General features: G+C 42.9%; 1 protein-coding gene across 2 annotated transcripts in view; it reads left to right on the top strand.

Moving 5' to 3' along the window:
• Window positions 1–18,996, top strand: part of LOC119375571 (carbonic anhydrase 1) — a 95,985-nt gene extending 76,989 nt beyond the window's left edge. For both annotated transcript variants that reach the window (XM_037645806.2, XM_037645792.2), the window contains 6 exons: window positions 5,512–5,709; window positions 7,595–7,713; window positions 9,087–9,182; window positions 12,146–12,260; window positions 15,726–15,832; window positions 17,411–18,996. In XM_037645806.2, coding sequence (XP_037501734.1) covers window positions 5,512–5,709; window positions 7,595–7,713; window positions 9,087–9,182; window positions 12,146–12,260; window positions 15,726–15,832; window positions 17,411–17,545 — 770 coding nt within the window. In that variant the 3' untranslated portion in view covers window positions 17,546–18,996. The remainder of the gene's footprint in view (window positions 1–5,511; window positions 5,710–7,594; window positions 7,714–9,086; window positions 9,183–12,145; window positions 12,261–15,725; window positions 15,833–17,410) is intronic.
• The last annotated feature ends 269 nt before the right edge of the window (window positions 18,997–19,265 follow it).

The following is a 19,265-nucleotide window of genomic DNA, read 5'->3' as shown; positions in this document are numbered from 1 at the left end:
GCGACTTCTTTGGCGAAATTTGAAGAAAAATGGCGACTTTTGGCTCGTCGTTTGGCGACATTGACTGGAAAGTCGGTGGCAACCTTGGAAGGATGGAATGTTCTGTAAAAAAAAAAAAGACAACCCATAGCGAAGGCAGATGACTATGCGGCCCGAACATGCGATTTCAACGCCGCGTGATTGACAGCGCGCAGTGGCTGTTACCATGGATACGCATATGTGCGCGTCGATCCCGGCGTGAACGCGTGGCGACGAGATGAAAAATACTTAAAAGGAATTGTCAGAGTTCTGATCGAAAACCCTATTCACCTTATCACCAATCTGTCCCCGGTATTTCTTGATAGACAGGTCTGGTACTTTTTTTTTTCCATGATGACAAGAATGGAGGAAAAGAAGGAAAGAGGGAGGACAGCCATTCGTATTCGTGTTCCCCTCACATTGCTGCGCAGTCGGTGCTTTTTCGGGAATTGCCCACTTCGACGTTTTTTGTCCTGACACTCTTTTGAATTCTGTAGTGCTTGCTTTTCTTATTCGCAATTTCTGCGGGAATCTTACCGTTTCTTTCGTATTGAGCTCTTTATTTAACTGTTCCTCGTTTAGAAAGTACGTGTGAGGTGTATTTCTTGTTCGTTGAATTTTATCAGCAAACTCCTCTAACGCCTGGAAAGCCGGGCGCGCATTATTCGATCGAGCAACTATATAGACGGACTTCCAACTTTTGAAAGTAATGAAGCGTTTCACTATTGCTCTTCAAGCATAAAGGAATTGTGCAAGCCGTGTACTCTAAAATATTGCTCGTGCAGTGTCCGTCACGCTACGTCGATAGTTTTTCCTCCTTTCATACTCATTTTTCTTGAAACAAATTTTCTTGTTTGCTTGAAACGTGCGCTCGCTCGATTGTATCGTGTGTGTGCGTGCGTGCGTGTGTGTGTGTGTGTGTGTGTGTGTGTGTGTGTGTGTGTGTGTGTGCGTGCGTGCGTGCGTGCGTGCGTGCGTGCGCAACTGGAGAAGCGCATTGTCTGCTCTATAGTTTGAAGTATCTTTTAACCCCCCCCCCCCCCACCCTCTCCTTTCTTGCTATCGGGTAAGAATTGAACGAAGCGCAATATTTAAATAATGACAGGCAGTAGTGCGCTTTCAACAACAGCGCTGCACCGCGCTCTTCTTGGCGCACCGTAATGAGCGCGCTTGAACGGTAGTCTTTTATATGGCTGTTTTTCCGCTGAGAAATCGACTTGTTGCTGCTGTGTAGCCTCGATAATTGCGATGAAATTGTAGGCACGGACTCTCAACGACACTAAGAGTGCTTGTCGGCACGCTATACACCGCAGCTGTTGTGCCGTTTCTTCTAGCTGCCTTGAATCGATCGAACTTAATGTTCCTCGCTAGCTAGCCTTTCTCGTCATTCCGCGGTCCTGTCGTCGTAAGACAATTAAGTGGGCGGGTTTAGGTCTTCGGTAAGGACCTTCCACAAATGCCCACACTTTCGTCTGGTGGTGCGCCGAAGCGATGCGCAGTAAAAACAGCAGTGGCATTATGTGGCTGTCGCTTAAGTGAAGAACATGCTGCATGCATATGGGTTTCATTGCATGTCCACCATGGCTGCCCGCGAAGAACACAATCGTATTCACTCGTCAGATTATCTTACTCTGCATGGGACCAATCATAGGCGTGCGCAGGGTTCCCCATCAGGGGGGGGGGCGAAGGTTCATCGCAGCGCCCCCCCCCCCCCACCACCCTACTATGTCAATGTATGGTGCAGATTTTGCGCCCTCCCCCCTCGTAGGTGACTAGAAGGGTCAATGTACTGGGCAGATTTTGCGCCCCCCTCTTAGGTGATGGGGGGGGGGGGGGCGGCCGCCCCCCTGCCCCCTCTGTGCGCACGCCTATGGGACCAACCATAAACGACCGTGCTTATATATATATCTTAATTATACCACGATATAACGAAGTGGGTAAAATTCGCACTTTAAATTCGAAATTCGGCTGTTTATGCGAAGTATAGTCGCCGAAGGATTAATTTTTACACGGATGGTGTCGCAAGAATGTTCGAATAATACGATAACAGGAAAAATAAAGGCTAATTTAAATGACGTTAAAAAAAATTAAATTTTGTTGAATATGTGATATCCGCCGACCACGATTTGATGCCGCGCCGGCGAAGTCCTCTTCGCGTACAGCGGCCGCGTCACGCGTGAAGCCATGCAACTAATTTAAGTGCAGCCAGAGTCCTTCAAAAGCATTGAAGGACTCTGGTGCAACGCACTCTAGCTGGTAACAAGAGTTAAGCGAAATTATCGCCTCTCTGCTATCGCGCCGATTCTGCCGCGGAGGCTTGTCATCAAAATTTCATGTCGACGCGGATGCTGTCATCAAACCGAACCGCAATTGCGCTCCATATCAGATGAACATGCATGCAACATCAAAACCATTGCACGCTACAAAAATCAAAAGCTGCGGTCTAAAACCTCATGAAAGCTAAACAACCTGAATTACACCTCCGTTTACGGTGGCCAGGTTTTATGTTATCGCGCGACGAATGTCAAGGATCGAGCAATTCATACGTTATGGCGTCGCGAACTTTTTTCTCCGCAGTGCATTAATTGTCTCAACAAATTTTTTAGATGTGAAGCATCTTATAGTGGCGTTCAATCCGGTGGTGGTGGTGGTGTGCGGCGTGACCACCCTTACTGCGCATGCGCAAACCTTCTCTTCCCCTCTCCACTCCCTCTCTTCCCTTTCCCTCTCCACATCACCTCTCCCGTTCCCTTTCCCCATCATTTCCCTTTCCCATCCCCCTCCACTTCCTCTCTCCACTCCTCTCCCCCTTTCCACATCACCGCCCCCTTCCCCTTTTCCTTTCCCCTCCCCCTCTCCCCTTTCCCCCTCACCACTCCACCTCTGAAACGCGGGCTCTACATGCCGAAACACTGCTTCGCATCGCCTCATGGTCCCCTTTAGCGGGAGATGGTGTGATTTTTTTTAAGTCGGCTTTTTCGGCACATCCACGTAATTTTATAGATCTACAAAATTATGTGGACGGCACCGCTTTCAGCTCGAGCTGTTAGCGGTGCAGTTGGTGACTGTGCAGCCTGTTTAAAACTTGTTGCTGCTTGCCGAGGAAAAAAATTGCGGTAACTTAACTGGTTAGTTCCGATGTTGCTATCACTGGGAATTTATTCTATTCCTCACATAGTGCTATAGCCTGCCCGAGAATAGGTTCTTTTGAATTGGGGACCACGGATAGTGAGATCCGCGATGTCCCCAAACAAGCGGCGACGTCTTTTTGCATTCCACGACATCGAGATCGCTTGCAAGATGCCAGTCTCATCGGCGACATCCGTTTCCTGGATGATCGTGATCACCTGCAAGGTAACTTGGAGCTCGTTGGGTTTGCTGCTACGCGCGTCTACGGCTACGCATGCTTGTTACTTGAGACGCGGCGATAACGAAAACACTGAGTCGGGCGCCGACGCACAGCACGCGCAGCACGTAATACGATCTACGCTGCGCGTACAGGCGTAGTGTGCGATACAATGGATACGATGCGCCAGGGTTTTTGCATGCCACGCATCAGCCGCGTGCTCTAGCTCCCTCTCCGCCGCACCGAAGGCGAGGAGAGCAATGAGCGGGCACTCTTTCCCCGCAGCTGGTCACCGTCGCGCGGCGGGCGACTTGAAGAGTGCATTCAGAAAAACCGCTTTCAAGTCAGCCATATGACAAATGGCACCAGCAGAAATTTCAATCCAATGCCTATAGGTCTTTCTCTGTGGTTACGGGGAAACTTCGTTATTGAAATCGCTGATAAAGAAGCTTCGTTATGTTGAGGTCGAAAATATGTGGTGTTCTATGGACCTGGAGGTATAAGAACTGAAATACTACTACGTTATATCGAGAATTTTGTTATATTGAAGTTCGTTATATTGAGTCTTACTGTGTGTGTGTGTGTGTGTGTGTGTGTGTGTGTGCGTGCGTGCGTGCGTGCGTGCGTGCGTGCGTGCGTGCGTGCACAAATTATAGGAACTTGCACACACAGGAGCTTGTACGTTATAGGAAGCCACAAATAATACATGCCAGTTATGTCATATGTTGCTTGAATGTGTCTGGCTGCCCTTTCACTTGTGTTTCACTTTTCTTTGAAGAATGTGTGTAGAACAAATCATTTGGCTAAGCAAAAAAAAAGAAAAATCTTATTCACGATGATGTTCAAGTGATCGCATTTGCTTACGGTGCTTTAGAATTTACAGCACCTAACTTGAATTGTCCAGGCAGCAGGGGTGTAACCAGATATTTGGGGCGGGGGGGGTTGATCCCCCTTTATGTATGTTTGTGCATGTGTGTGTATATGCACATGTGTGCAGATATATACATACAAAATGTGATTTTTTTTTTGTCTTCCATAAACTTTTTATACTTTCGGAAAGAGCTGATCGTCAGCGAAATGGAGCTGAAACATTGCAGCGCCTTCTGAGTCTAAGCGGGGCTAGAAATAAATTGTGTATCTTCATTTAGCTGCATTGTTGGATTGGAAAACAGCACTAGCACAGACAGATTTTATTATGCAGAGAATTATATATTAGAAAAAGCTGGTGGTCTACTGGTGGTAATATAAAAAAGAAAAAGAAATGCACATACGTACAAAATTAGAAATTTTTTATTTTAAATGTCCAGAAAACGAGCTTATGTTAGCCTGACTGGTGCATTATGATGAGCTGAACAAAGAGTCCATGGCTACGCAAAAAATGCACCTATGCCCAAAAACGTTAGGGAAGCTATAATGCTTCCGTCACAAAGAACCGGCTGTTGGGAGTTTGCTGGAGCCCCGCAAGCAGTGATGCAAGGAGCACGTCACAAGGGTGGGGTCAAGGCGCAGGCGTGTGGGTCCATTCAAGCTCTCACCGGTGACTCTTTCCTAGCAGACAAAATCCACTGCCAGTTTGCAATGTCTCGCGCTGTCTTCAACGAGCTGCTCTCCACTGATGGTTGAGAAGTGCCGGCATTTTTCCTTTCGTTGTTCTCGGCGAAGCTTCCACCCAAAGTTGACAAATCATTGGCATGTGTCATTTTGTTTTTTTTATTTATTAATTAGTGGCATCCACATGAGTCCAGACAGGGGGACCCTAGGCAATCTGTACTCCTCATTAGCAGCACATGCGGTACATGTCAGATGTTTTAAGTATGCCTACTGATACCAAGTGTGTTTTTTGTTTCTTTACTGGGGTAAAATTTTGGACCAGTTTCTATCCAAGTGATGCTTCTTTGATCCTCTAGGCAGCTGTGCATGCATGTATTTATCAGAAAAATATTCAGCCTTTTAGATCACTTGTTTTAAAGTGCTGCTTTAACTTACTTCTGTTTATTAACTGGTCACTTGAAAAATTTGTTTATTGAATATAGTTAATGGCACTTGCAGTGGCCAATGACTTGGTACCATCAGGAAAATATTTATGCGGCCTTCGTGCATTTAGAAGATATTTATCTGCCGCTGATGGCTCTGTCTATTATGTGCAGGTCCTTCAAATTGGGCCAAGAAGTTCCCCAAGGCAGCTGGAGATAAGCAGTCGCCCATTGACATTGTGCGTTGTGAGGTGCAGCAGGATCCATTCTTGACGGAGAACCCATTGCGATGGACCTACACTGGCCTCAAGTGCACTAGCCTGCTCAACACTGGCTCTGGATGGCGTGTGGACGTTTCGTCACCAGGACCTAGTTAGTTGCCCTTCACTATACTGTGGAATAGATTGAATATCACAAGCACAGCACTAGCGAATACTGATTAACAAATCTCATGCGTAGTCTAAGCAAGTCTTTGCCAGTGTGTGCTAACCTAGCAACAGGCTTCATTGGCAAGTCAGTATATTGAGCATGGGACTAATAAATCTTTGTTGAAGTTTTCTCTTTTCCACAAGCATGGGACTTGTGCTAGGGAAAATGAAGGTACTGCAGCTGAACAGTTTTTAATGTCAGTGTGATAATCAGGGGCGTAGCCAGAAATTTTTTTCGGGGGGGGGTTCAACCATACTCTATGTATGTTCGTGCGTGCGTTTGTATGTGTGCGTGTGTATATACGCAAGCAAAACTGAAAAATTCCGGGGGGGGGAGCTGACCCCCCCCCCCTCGGCTACGCCCCTGGTGATAATGTAGTTGATGCATGATAAGGAAAACTATTTCGTTGTGCAACAGTATCACATATTTGACATAACAGGAAGCAGCTAGATTGTGACTGTTCTGTTTCTATTTTCTGCTTTGAACGAGACAGTGTGGCCTTGACTTGCTTGGTGCACTGTGCAACTATGCTTGAAAGCTGGTAACTCTAAGCTTCTATTTTTACACATTACACTTGTACATCACACCACGTCACGGACATATCGCTAGGAAATGTTGCATATCATTTTTTACATTGCATTTCGAATAGCAATGTTGATAATCATAACGTGTTATGATGTGGGCTTTCGCTACATCATTGTGCATTCAGCATAGGTACAATGGTGTGTGAGCTAGTATAGCAATTCGACTTGCTAAATCTTCCAGTGTCTTTATAAGTGAACAGTACTAGGGAAAGTACATGGAAGGAAAGCTTTGTGGTTGTAATTTTCCATACTGATGTCGAAAAGTGGCTCTTCGTTTACTACTGACTAAATCACTTGTATCATAGTGTTTTGGAAGAACGATTCTGCCATCTGTCCACTTCTACATACCAAATGAAAGCTTTACATTATTTTCAAGATGCCGTTAAACTTCCGAAAGCCTTCATTGACTTTAAAGAACGTAAAAGCTGTGATGCTGCATTATCTGCAGTAAGATTATACTTTATATTTATAGAATTAGTAATTGCAATTTACACGTCTTTGTGCAAATTTTCACCTTTGCCTAACATACAATGTACATATGATACACGTGAATGGATACTAGTATGCTCCAAACTGTTAAGAAAAAACATGTTTAAAGGCCACGAGAGTAGTGATAGGTTTAAAGGGCTCTTCTCAAGGATTGATCACTGCAAACAGTCACACCTGGCAGATGCATTTCACAGAAAAACCATGTCTGCAAAATATTAAGCTGTGGAAACAGTTTAATTTTCAATTGAAAGTTCGTGCACCGTTTTTCTTGGTGTTACCAGAGTCCACACCAGCACTCTCAGTGCAGGAAGGATATCTCCACTGTCACGTCGCAAGTCCTCCTGCAGCATAAGAGATCGGGATGTGGTGCAGTACACAGATATTGACCACCAACATAAAAAACATGGGTATTCACTTGAAATGCAAAATATGCAATACTGCCATTAGAAATCCACCACACAGTGAGAAAATGAGATAGAAGAAAGAATGTTGAACTTATGGTATTTAAGTGATATCTCAGTTTCATACACTGAATATTTTTTTTACTTCAGGAAATCAGAAACCAGTTAGTCCACTGAGTAAGTACATGCAGGTTCTTGTTTTTGTTATTGCTTTTGTTGCATAGTTTCTGCCTCAAGAGCAGTTACCCAATTCACAGTATTTTGTTAGTATGTATTGGTGTGCTTTTCTTTACGAGAGTATATTTTATGTGCAAGCCTGTACAATAAGGCTTACACTGGAGCTTTAAATTTCAGACATCCGGGGAGGACCTCTTCATCACAACTATCAGATGGTGCAGTTCCACAGTCACTGGGGCACCTGCAGTCAGACTGGCAGTGAGCACACCATTGATGGAGAACACTATGCAGGCGAGGTGAGTGTTTTTGTGTTCGTCATTTCGCCCGCTGCGCGCTTCCATATGCCACAATGACCAACCAACCAGCCCTCAAGTACAATTTAAACATTCTAAGTGAGTGTCTGCCTGTTATCATTTGCAGTAAATTGACATCCCATATTTACTCTCTTCTAATGTTTCACTGATTGAATTCCTCAATCGTACTGCACTCTAGATCTTTTATGATAAGAAATGCAGTGCCCTCAGTTGTAGTCTGCACACCAGTTTCCATACCTGAAAAAATTTAAATTGAATTGCCATGTTGTTTTCTCACTAGATTTACATGACAAGAGAGAAGGACAGTTCAAGGCACTCAGAAGGGGGGCTCAGGGGTGGGCAAGGATGTGCTGGGGCCCTCTGCCATAACTTACACCCCCTTGCCTGGTGATTAACAATACTATGCACACATACATACCCCTCCCCCAATACACACATACATACATGCACTCACACATGCATGCATGCATTCATACATGCACACACGCATGCATGCATCTAAGATGCCCATTATGCACAGTACGCTCTCGTTAAACAGAACCTGAAGGGAACAGGAAATTATGATCCATCTAAGAGGAGTTTTCTTTAATGAGGGATGAGCAGGGGTACAGAATTCAAAAACGAAACCAAGCATATCAGAGCTGTTGTTCCACATAAAGGGGCCCTGCAGCACTTTTTCAGCATGGTCAGAAAACGCTGCTGATCAGTAGTCGAGGCTCCCGAGAGCACGCAAGCCAAACGTTATAGCGCAACACGTGGCCTGGGATTTACAATAAATTCGCAAAGTCAGCTAAAAAGCGCTTCCTCTTCTCTCGACAAAAAATGATGCTTACGGCGCCACAGGCAGGTTCCATGCCACTGGCTGATTTGAACATGGCACGCTCGGTAGCTACTGCGGCTGCCGCGAGAGGCTGCCACTCGCCCACGTGCACGATTGCACGGAAAGTACACCACGCGTTCGAAAAAAAAAAAGGAAAATGTGCTCAAGGTCAGACGTGACGTACCTTCTTCCCCCATGCCATCCCCCCCTGCTAAGCTTCCAGCGCTTTGGTCAGGGCGAGAGAAGAGAGAAAGCAATTTTTGCGGCGTTCGATTCGCGAGGCAATAAGTTCCTTTAGTGAAGCCATTCCATGGCAACTTGGAAAAGCGTTGCAGGGCCCCTTTAAAGAGCAGTTTCGTTCAAGAGATTTCCATCTACTGAAAGTCCACTGTACATAGGTTGGGAATGCCCCCTTGAGCAAAGGGACACTCTAACCACTGACTTTAATGAATGGAATATATGTCCAATGGTATAACATAAGCACTTATAGGGAAAATTTTTCTAATTGTACAGCCCTTTGTTTTTTTCCACGCAGCTGCATCTGGTGCACTACAATGTGGACATGTACAGCAGAGCATCAGAAGCTGCCTGCTCTGACAAGGGTCTAAGTGTGTTGGCCGTTTTCTTCAAGGTAAGCATTTTGTCAGGTGTTCGCACTGAAAAACAAAAGTCATCTCATCATTTATCGTTTACAAGCAAATTGTTTCTGGAAAAGGTTTTCTGATGTGAAAAACTGGACTTAAAGAGAACGCCTTGGTGCTGGATACTACTTCTTCATTCCATTTTTAAAAAAAGTATGAAAATTAGGTTTTGGCCCCTAGACACCTGGTCATGCATCAAGCATAGTTTTGGAATTGTTTTGTGCCTTCATTCATTCAAACTGGCCACCATACAAGTGCCTGACCTACCTCAATAATATTATTTTTTTTGTTAGCTTTCATTTTCCTAACCTAATATTTCTACGTTTCATTTAACACCTCTGTCAATTTCTCCTTGGTTCAAGTTCTTTGGTTTCATTGTCTGTTGGCCTCATATGGCTGTGATGAACAAAATATTGAGCTTCTTCGTTCTCCTTCTTCTCATTCTTTGTATAATGGAGGTCTCTACTCTGGTAGCTTTAGTGCTTTCAGGTCGCATGTGAGAGTTTATTGGCCAGCTGTCTGCTCCAAAAGTTCTTGCACTACATGGTGATGGCAATTCAAAAGCCTATGCCATACCTGCTGCCACAGCCACAAGTGGCACTGGCTAATAATTCCAGGGCCAGATTTAGCGTATACACACTCATAAGCACACAAATAACACCAAGAAAGTATACAGAGGAATGGTCACCACCTAGCTCAATCAGGAAAACATATTGCATACATAATGTAAGGTTTGCATATTGGGTTTGCTTCCTGACATTTTGGAGCCAACTCAATTCCTTCTTCAGGGCGAGTGACAAGAGAGATGTCATGGTGCAACATGTAACTTCTTTCACAGTTGAGGTGGGGAGGACAGGGGAGGGTGGATGTTTTTTGGTGAGAGTGTTGAGGTTTTCTATGGTTACGTGGAATTGATGGGCTGGAGGTAGTCAAAGATGGTTCGGTTCTTCAGGCACGCTTTCCCTTGCATTTTTGCTCTGTTTAAGCTGTGATGTAAATTGACCGCAGGTTTTCTTTGCAACAATATAAGGTTTGCTTTGCAACGTTTTTGCTTTTAAGGGATCCATGAACAACCTCCCATATTATTTTACACATATCAATCGTAAACACATGCATTGTGTAGAGAATTCTGTGATATTCACCTTTGCCGAACGTGGCAGGCTCGCCACACGCCACGATGGCACCACAAATTAAAAAACAATCCTGTGCTGTTCTCCTGGTTTTTGCAGTGATCTTTTGCACATCATGATGTCAGCAAGGTGCTCCAGGTAAAATCCCCAGGGTAAAAGCTGTCGATTGGATGGTCAACAATGGACGACAGTGCCAACATGATGAGGCAAATGTGTTTCAAGAATGACAAAGGGCTCACTCATTATGCACCACATAAAGCTTCCGTTCAGTCGTTCAGTAGCTTTTTCTGCACTGCATAGGGTTTGCAAGAGTTGTACGCAGAGAGGAGGAGAGAATGCAGTGGGAATGGTTCACTGTAGAAGTGAATGAGAAAACTTGGTGGATGGGTAATAGTTAATCAAATTCCTAACTTAGTAGTCACACGTGTGTAATTGTCAATGACATGTATGTATCATTGACAATTACATACGATTTCAGTTAATTGGACAGTGCAGAGTTTGCAATGCCACTATAACAAGCATGCTACAAAGCAAGCTAAAAAGAAACAAAAAAGAAGGCAGCTGCCGCGATGTGGTCCCTCCACACCCATGTATATGGGAGAATGTTACGGAATAAAGTGCCAACGAGAAGAACACAAGAAGTGACATGGACAAGCGTGGTGACACGCAGAAGCGCTTGTCAGTGTCACTTCTTGTGCTCGTCTCATTGGCGCTTTATTCCTTCCGTAACATGCACCAACTAGCCCAGCAATAAGTTCTGCTTGAATGTGGGAGAATTCAGGGAAGGGACTCCACTTGCATCAGCTGGCCAAGACAAAGGGTAGAGCTGACAGTGATGCTTGCCTCCTACCACCGTGGTAACAAGACAGTTCAATTCCTTCAGATTCATCCAATAATGAAAAAAACCAAAAAATTTATTTCGGTATATTGCTCAGGTATGTAACCAAAACCTGTAATTGGGCCTGTTGAGAGGCCCCTCTAAGTGAGATGCACATGGGGTCATTCTGAGGGAGCTTGCTGAAACCCCGAATCAAAAACTGGACAAGTACAACTAAAATTTGAATATGTTTCAGATCCCCTCATAAAAGATTGTCAACACTTCCGTATGCTCACTACAGAACATGATGCACTTCTTTATCAAATCAATTCAGTTGAAGGCTTTCTGAAGCTGGGCTGTTACTTTTATAAAACATGTTTTGGAGCTTGCATGTTTATTCTCTTCTTATGCTCTTCTTTGAACCGAATTACTGTTTGAAAGCGCACACTTGCAAAATATAAAGGCCAACCGGCCATTGCCTATATTGGCAGACTGGCCTTTACTTTTTCAGAATAGAATTTACATTACACACACATGCATAAATACATATTGTTGCAGTTACATCTATAATTTCCTTCGGGAAAGTTACTTTGTGAAGTTTTGCTATCTTCATCCGGTGCAGTCATTAAAATAGCTTTCTAGTAATCTTAGTTCTAGGTGTAGCTTCAAGTAATGCTAGTGCTAATAATGCTGGTTCGTATCTGCTACAGGCATTCTTTACGTGTTTGTACATTGTAACATTAAAGTGTTGACACATCGCTAGATTTTGCTACATCGAAGCAGTCGACTTTATTTCGTTTTGCTCTCATGGCACAGGAGAACATGGCTCACTCTAAAAATGGCTGAGTGTATATGTACTCAGCATGGACAGTCTTATAATCTGTTGCTGTGCTGTTTACTATATTTTCCTACAGCCCATTGCCTCGACATGCATTCGACCTGCAATGTGTTGTGGCTGCACGTACACGAGTAACGCTTCCTGTAATCGTTCACTAACTCTTTGCAGGAAGGAAAGCCACACGAGGAGTTGAAAAAGCTCACTGATTGTATGTCAAAAGTAATTTACAAGGGGATGAAGTGCCCGCTGGAGCAAGATATTGATATCAGCTCATTGATTCCTGGTAAGAAGATATTGCATGCAGTAAGTGCATACTATACCAGGTCTTCAAAGTTAAGCTTTATGGTTTTGTTAAAATTAAGCACTGGGAAGAACGTGAAAACCACATTTGCAGATAAGTTATGTATCCAAGGGGACACAAAGTGAGACATTAATTATTGCTGTCAGCCACCCAATTAACTAAGATTGAATAAATAACTTTTTAATTAGTGCAGCAAGCGGGCATGTTTGTATTGAAAAGTTGGAGGCAGACGCGTTTCTTCACAGTTCCACTTGGAAGAACTGTTCTAGCATGTCTGTGCCCCGAGATATCCCGCTGCAAAGTTTAATTGCGGTTTGCATGATTACGCATGCAAGACAGTGAGCACTGGCGCAAAGCTCCTCCCTAGTGTGACGAGCAGTCATTGCTTGCCATCGCCAGCTGGTAGCAAAAGGGTAACTGTTATCGTTTCCTATGCCTTCGACTCGTTGTCAGATTAAACGACGCACGCAACTGCCGCGGCTCATCAGGGAGGAGCTTAGCGCCAGTGCTCACTGTCTTGTATGCGTAATCATGCAAACCCCAATTAAACTTTGCAGCGGGATATCTCGGGGCACAGACGTGCTAGAACAATTTTTCCAAGTGGAACTGTGTAGAAACGTGCCTGCCTCCAACTTTTCAAAACAAACATGCCCGCTTGCTGCATTCATTAAAAAGTTAATTATTCAATATTAGTTAATTGGGCGGCTGACAGCGATAATTATTGTGTCACTTTGTGTCCCCCTGGATACGTAACTTCTCTGCAAATGTGGTTTTCACATTTTTCCCAGTGCTTAGTTTTAACAAAACCATAAAGGTTAACTTTGAACACCCATAACATTTATGATGCTTGCCTTGAAGGTGAGTGATATATAAAGCCTGGAACAGTGGAATAGAAGTATAGAGTTCAAGTCTAAAGTTTAGGTCAGTTTCTACTGGAAGGTCCATATGTAGCTAAACCTACTGTGTTGATTACTCATGTAGGGCTGTACGAGTATCCTGATAATCTGAATACTAGATCAAGTGTTCAAGTTTAAAATACTGAATGATGCTTTAATTACTGCCAGTTGGTAACCAGTCCCTTTTTAAATATTTTTCAATGGCTTGGTTTCATAAAGGAACTGCTTAATTCTACTATTGCGGAATGCAATAAAATGTCAACCTGCAATCGCCAATTTTGCCACAGGGCTTATACCAAAAACCACATACGTGTATATGAAAAGCATGAGATTCCTTCAACATCTTTAACCTTAAGAGCAAGTGAAACTTTTAATGTAAGGTAGGGGTGTGCGAATATTCGAGTTTCGAATTCAAATCGAATAGTTTGTAATCGAATAATTCGATTCGACTTTCGAATGGGTAGTATTCGAGGTTTCGAATAATTTGACAGGACGAATATCTAAAACACGACAAAGGCCAATGGTGCAACTTGGTTAGGGTGGGGTGGCAAAAACTAACGCTAACCTCGCCTTTTGTTAAACTTTCACTGACATCCTGGTTCAAAAGCGAGCGCATGTTGATCTTAAAGGAGATTATGTAATTTCCACACGTAGAAAAACACATGAGAAAACTGTCAAGTCCTTCACAACTTCACTTCCGAAACGAAGGCACGGACTTTTTGCGTAGTTGAGTCGCATATGCCGCAAGAAGCTTAAAATGACCTGACTTTGGCCTGTAAAACCCTCGGTGATTGGCCTTTCATATAAAAATTTGTTCACACTGGGCACTCGCCACTGCTGCACCACACCACTCGTTCAGAAACTCCCATCGTTTCAGCGCACAGTTAAAACGCTGCTATGAACGGCCGCCCGAAGGTTTTTGGGCCCAGAGCACCCATGGCGATGAATCACAACATTACTGTTGTTAGATAAATCGTATTGCGCGACCATAGGGGCAAAAAAAAGCTACCTACCATACCCCCCTCTTTTAGGAGGTTACGAGTGGCACTGCTGACTGAAATGACGGCTCTTCTATCAACATGCTTGCGCGCCCATAAAAGCTGAAACAAAAGCCACTCCCGAACAAGTGCGTAATGAAGCTGTCAGCACACCGTAGCGTCCCTGATTTTTCCTTTGTCTTGCCTTAACTGGTGGTACACATTTCGCATAAATATACTGTTCGATATTCGATTCGATATTTTTGGCCACTATTTGGCACTATTTGATTCGAATTCAATTAGAGATGAAATTTCACTATTCGCACACCCTTAATGTTAAGCATTCCTTATACCTTCTTGGCACTTCTGTAAACTACTGAGAAGTTTGTCAAAACAGTTGCCAGAGGTTGCAGCAGTGGTCGTGCTAAGGGGCCCAGGGGAGTGGGGCAGGGCAGCCACCTACCCAGGAGTGTAACCTGCCTTAGCACCTTCACTATCCCCCCACTTGATCCTACAGCTTGTTCCTTCAGAGCTGTATCACCTCTTCCCCTCAAGGGGAAAAAATCCTGGTGCCACCCCTGATACTGCACTTGCAGAGGCATGAGATTTAGCTGGCTTCCCTGTAGCATGCAAGTTGGCATCTCATTAACCCCTCATTACAGTTTGCACTGCCCGGAAACTGCAAGAAATAAGACATAAAAATTAAAAAAACTGTTTGGCTGAAAAGAAAACTTAACGTAACCTTACATAAGTGAATGTCATTTAGGTAGTTATGAAAAAAAATTACAAAATGATTTAGGAATGAAAAATTGAGTGCAAAATTGAATGAAAAATCTTCCAGGAAGATGATTCTTAGAACTATCAGATAGTTGAAAATAAGGAATAGATGCAAGATTACAACACATATGGACTAGAATATGTGCATGTTCCATGGCTGACACAATAGTCTAGGTAGAAGGCAATGAATTGGGTTATTGCACTATTTTTTGTGCTTGGTTTAAGCAGGTGATGTTCCTTTATGCAGCGATCACACAGTTGCGAATATTTGGTTCTGTACAAGATATATAAAGTGTAGAAGATGCAGGAACTGTTTGTGCTTCATTTTTGTCATTACCTCAGATGGCGTGGCCTGTTAAAGTTGGATGTGAGCAGGAGTTGTGTGCTTACAACATATTGGGACAGGGCAAAGTATGAATTGTAAAATTGTAACCTTACTTTGGTTGTTGCTGATTGAGTTCTGAATGGAAGTTGAAATGTACAAACTAGTACCGTAATCAACAGCTTGCTCATCATGGCCATAACAGTACAGTTGAACCCCTTTATAAGAGGCACGCATGGGGGAGAAATTCTTGCCTGTTATATGAGGTGTCTCTTATAAGCAGGGTACTAAGTTATGCATTTTCCTATCAACCCTTACTTTCATGTAGCACACTGGTGTCTCTTATACCCCACGTGTCTCTTATATCAGTGTCTCTTATAAAGGGGTTCAACTGTACTAGTTAGTGGCCTAGTGTGTTGTGTGTGTACGTGGTGTCTTGCTGCTGAAGTCTAAATGTAATCTTTTGTTTTTCCAGCCAACAGTTCATATTGGACGTATGAAGGCTCTTTGACTACACCACCTTGTTACGAGAGTGTCACTTGGATTGTCTTCAAGGAACCCATTGAAGTGTCACGGGAGCAGGCAAGTTTCTTGCACTTATGCTCTCTCTTCAGGCTGTAGAGGGCCTGCAATAATGAAAAAAAAAATATTGCTAATTTTTGAGTTTACTAAAACTTCGGACACAGCGTGAGTAAGTTACTAGTATTCCTTTTAGAAATAGCGAGGTTTAAGTTAAATCAAAAGTTAGCTGGATGAGCAGATTGCATATTCATGTACAAGATTTCTTTTCAGAAGAAGTTCTAGAATCGATGCTGCAGCCCTGGCTTCTGGAAGTAAATTTTAGGGTCTTACATGTGTATTCAATAAAAAAAAATGTTGGAAGTAATTTTTCACTAATGTGCCAACAACGGTAATGTCAAGCAAGGTCCCTGCCCTGTGATGTGCACACAGCTTACCGTTTACAGAGATCTAGAAACTGAAAAGTCCAGCTTGCGTGTAAAAGAAAGAAGAAAAAACAACAAATTGGTGGCTTTCAGTGATTTTGGTTTGTATTGCAACTGAATGTAAAAGAAATGACTTAAACACTGTAGTTCAATAGAAAGAAATGATCACACTTCAAGGAGTGCTTTCGTACATGTAGAAAAATTATAGAACTGCAAAGAATATTTAGTTCAATTAGCAATCCGCATAGCTGGCATTCTTTATCCCCTTTTATTACGAGTTTGTTGCGCGTGGCTCATCAATTGATGGGCCACGACCTTTGCAAGCAGTGGTAATGGCCATTGGCGAGGCATTCCTTAAATACTTTCTCAAGCAGTGCTAATCATTCATTTTCTACAAACACACATGCATAGGAAAATCAAATTAGCAACCTGTGCAAAGAGTGCTGCTCGGAGCAGCTATGTAAACAGATGCTCAAATCAATATAGAGCTTAAATTGTTATGCAGTTTAATAGTTCACTAGAAAGTTTTAGCCATCAAAACTAAATATTGCAAGTTAATAAATAATATAGTTAAATATTAATGGTTCTTAGTAACAGTGCCTGAAGAAAAATTCTGAATGTCATAAATGCATTATGTATGTTAATTGTCTTTTCATAAAGAAAGAATTTGGGGATTAAGAAAAAAGTATGTACACTGCTGCAGTGAATAACAATAATTATTATTGTAAGATTATTTTTATATCATCTATTAAAATACAAGCAGTCACTTCTGCATGTACTAGAAGATATGTGAGAGTTGGCCTGGGGTTACATTCAAGCCTCTTCCTGTATGATTGTTTTTTCATACGCTGTGATTTTGGTTTTGAGTTATAGGTTTAAACATTTTAGTTTGTGATAACAATTTCCTTGTTGCTTGAGATAGTGTTTGTGCTGAACAGGGTCTACGTCATTGTGTGTTTTTTTTACCCTACTTTGTCGTAATGAACGTACTCGCAAAAAAACAAGAAGAGACAGCACTCCAGCCGGTCTCTCTGTTTTTTTCGTGTGTGTTTATGTGGTGCTGTAGTACCACATTTTTATGTAGCTTCTGATATTTTAAACAAACACATATCTTTCTTGTTTGTGGCTTGCGCATGTTAGGTTATAGTCCAAGACTTACCTGAACTTTCCCGTCTTCTCTGCCTCTCATGTGTCCTTCTTCTTCCTTTCCATTTAGTTTGAAGCATTCCGCCAGCTGTTGTCTTACAAAGAAGGAGGAGGGCCCCAAGTGCCCACCGATGGCCCAATCCTCAAGAACTTTCGACCTCCACAGCCTCTGAATGGTCGTGTGGTGCGTGAGCCCTCTGAATAAGCACGCCCGCCAACATGGTTCTTCAATCAGCAGCTTTGCTTTTCTTCACCAGCTTCACTTTACAATAATTCTCTGGTGCTGGCAGGAGTTTGCATCATATTTAGATTGTTGAATTAGCTTCCCTTTCTGTAGCAGTAACATTGTTTTTTTAATATTTTAAAACTGAAGAACACTGGGGACATTGCACCTGCCCCATGTCCCCCGAGGCACTCATTATGACTGTGCCAGAAGCGTCAATTTTGGTGTGGCTAGTTGGTGGCCGAAAAAAAAAAGGAGGTCTTGCTGTGAGCTGTCTTGTCTTGCCTTGGAAGTGGTAGTATTGTGCACTTCTGAGACCATCATGTTGTGTTGTCTATTCCTTGTTCAAAGGTGTCATTAGGTAGTATGCCCACCAAAATCTAGTCAAAGTGGAAATATAGTCTAACACTGCTGTTGACCGCAGCGTGTGCGCGCTGTTGCAGCTAAGAAGCAGTGCTCTGTATTTGTTAATTGTTCTACAGCATCCAGCTTCAAAGTCCAGGAAAGCCTGACGGTGGCACAACAGCAATAATGAGTGCACTTTAAGGTGTCGATGTGTGGGTTAGGCTGATTGCCTCTGTACCCAAATTGCAGTTAATAAGCTCACCGATGGTAAAATAACTAAGCTGGGCCTGTACATTCATGTCTTCCACCTAGTAGTTCTTGTAGACATGTTATGCATGCACTTCTGGTCCATGGGATCGACTAGTTGCAGATTGAGAGGCCGCCATGGCGCATTTAACTCCTCTGGTTATTGCATTTGCTTTCCTCTGAGGTGTACCCCTTGGGACATATGCAGCTACAGGCTGCGCATCAGTATGCAAAACCTTTTGGCACAATTATGTATATTGTTTGTCACATCTTAAGAGGTTCTATGCATATTTTTATATGTGTATATATGTATAGATATATATGTACCCTTTTATCAAAAATGAACATTGGCAGAGAATCGTTGTCAAAAAGAGCAGTGATCAAGTTTTGCCTGAATTACACGATCTTGTACATAAACAGTCTTAGTGAATGTTATAGCCTTTAGCATAGGTTCATGTCTTTCAGGAACCATAGTACAAGGCTGCATTTACATGTTCAGCAAGAAATCGCACGGCATCGAACTACCGGTATAAGTGTTGGCCATTTTAGAGTTTAGTAATATACCAATAAGCAGTGCATAGAGCAGAATGTCTATCATGTCTTGCAGTAGCTGACGATGTGCTGGAAGAAAATTTCTTTTCTTGTAGGATTATATGCACCTTCATTTATTATATGCTCTCTGTACTGCTTCTTTAATTGATGCAGCATACTGCCATCTTGGTACAGGTGACAATGACAGCATACTGCAGACTTTTTTTTCTAACCATGTGCCTTTATTGAATAGCAAGAAGTATTTTATGCAGTTGCCTGTTGAGTTTCTAATAAAATCTTGTTGCAATGCACGTTGCTCATTCTTGAATTCTTTCTCCACACTGACCATTAACCATTGTACCACTGTTCTATAAGTAACTGCGTGTCACCTTGTGGGATCATTTAGATAAATTCGCTGCATTATTACAGCATGCCTTAGTATTATAAAATCATTTTTTTAGGCATATTCAATCATGACTGGTGAATCCACATACAAATGAAGTGTCATTTAGTTTCACAGAATGCTATATTTGAAAGAATGCGGAAAAAATCGGAACACGCTTAAGTGGTGGATAAATTT

The sequence above is a fragment of the Rhipicephalus sanguineus genome, chromosome 1 (assembly GCF_013339695.2).
Source record: "Rhipicephalus sanguineus isolate Rsan-2018 chromosome 1, BIME_Rsan_1.4, whole genome shotgun sequence".
Taxonomy (NCBI): Eukaryota; Metazoa; Arthropoda; class Arachnida; order Ixodida; family Ixodidae; genus Rhipicephalus; species Rhipicephalus sanguineus.
Note: the sequence above shows the minus strand (reverse complement) of the source record. Positions and strands in the feature narration are given on the sequence as shown.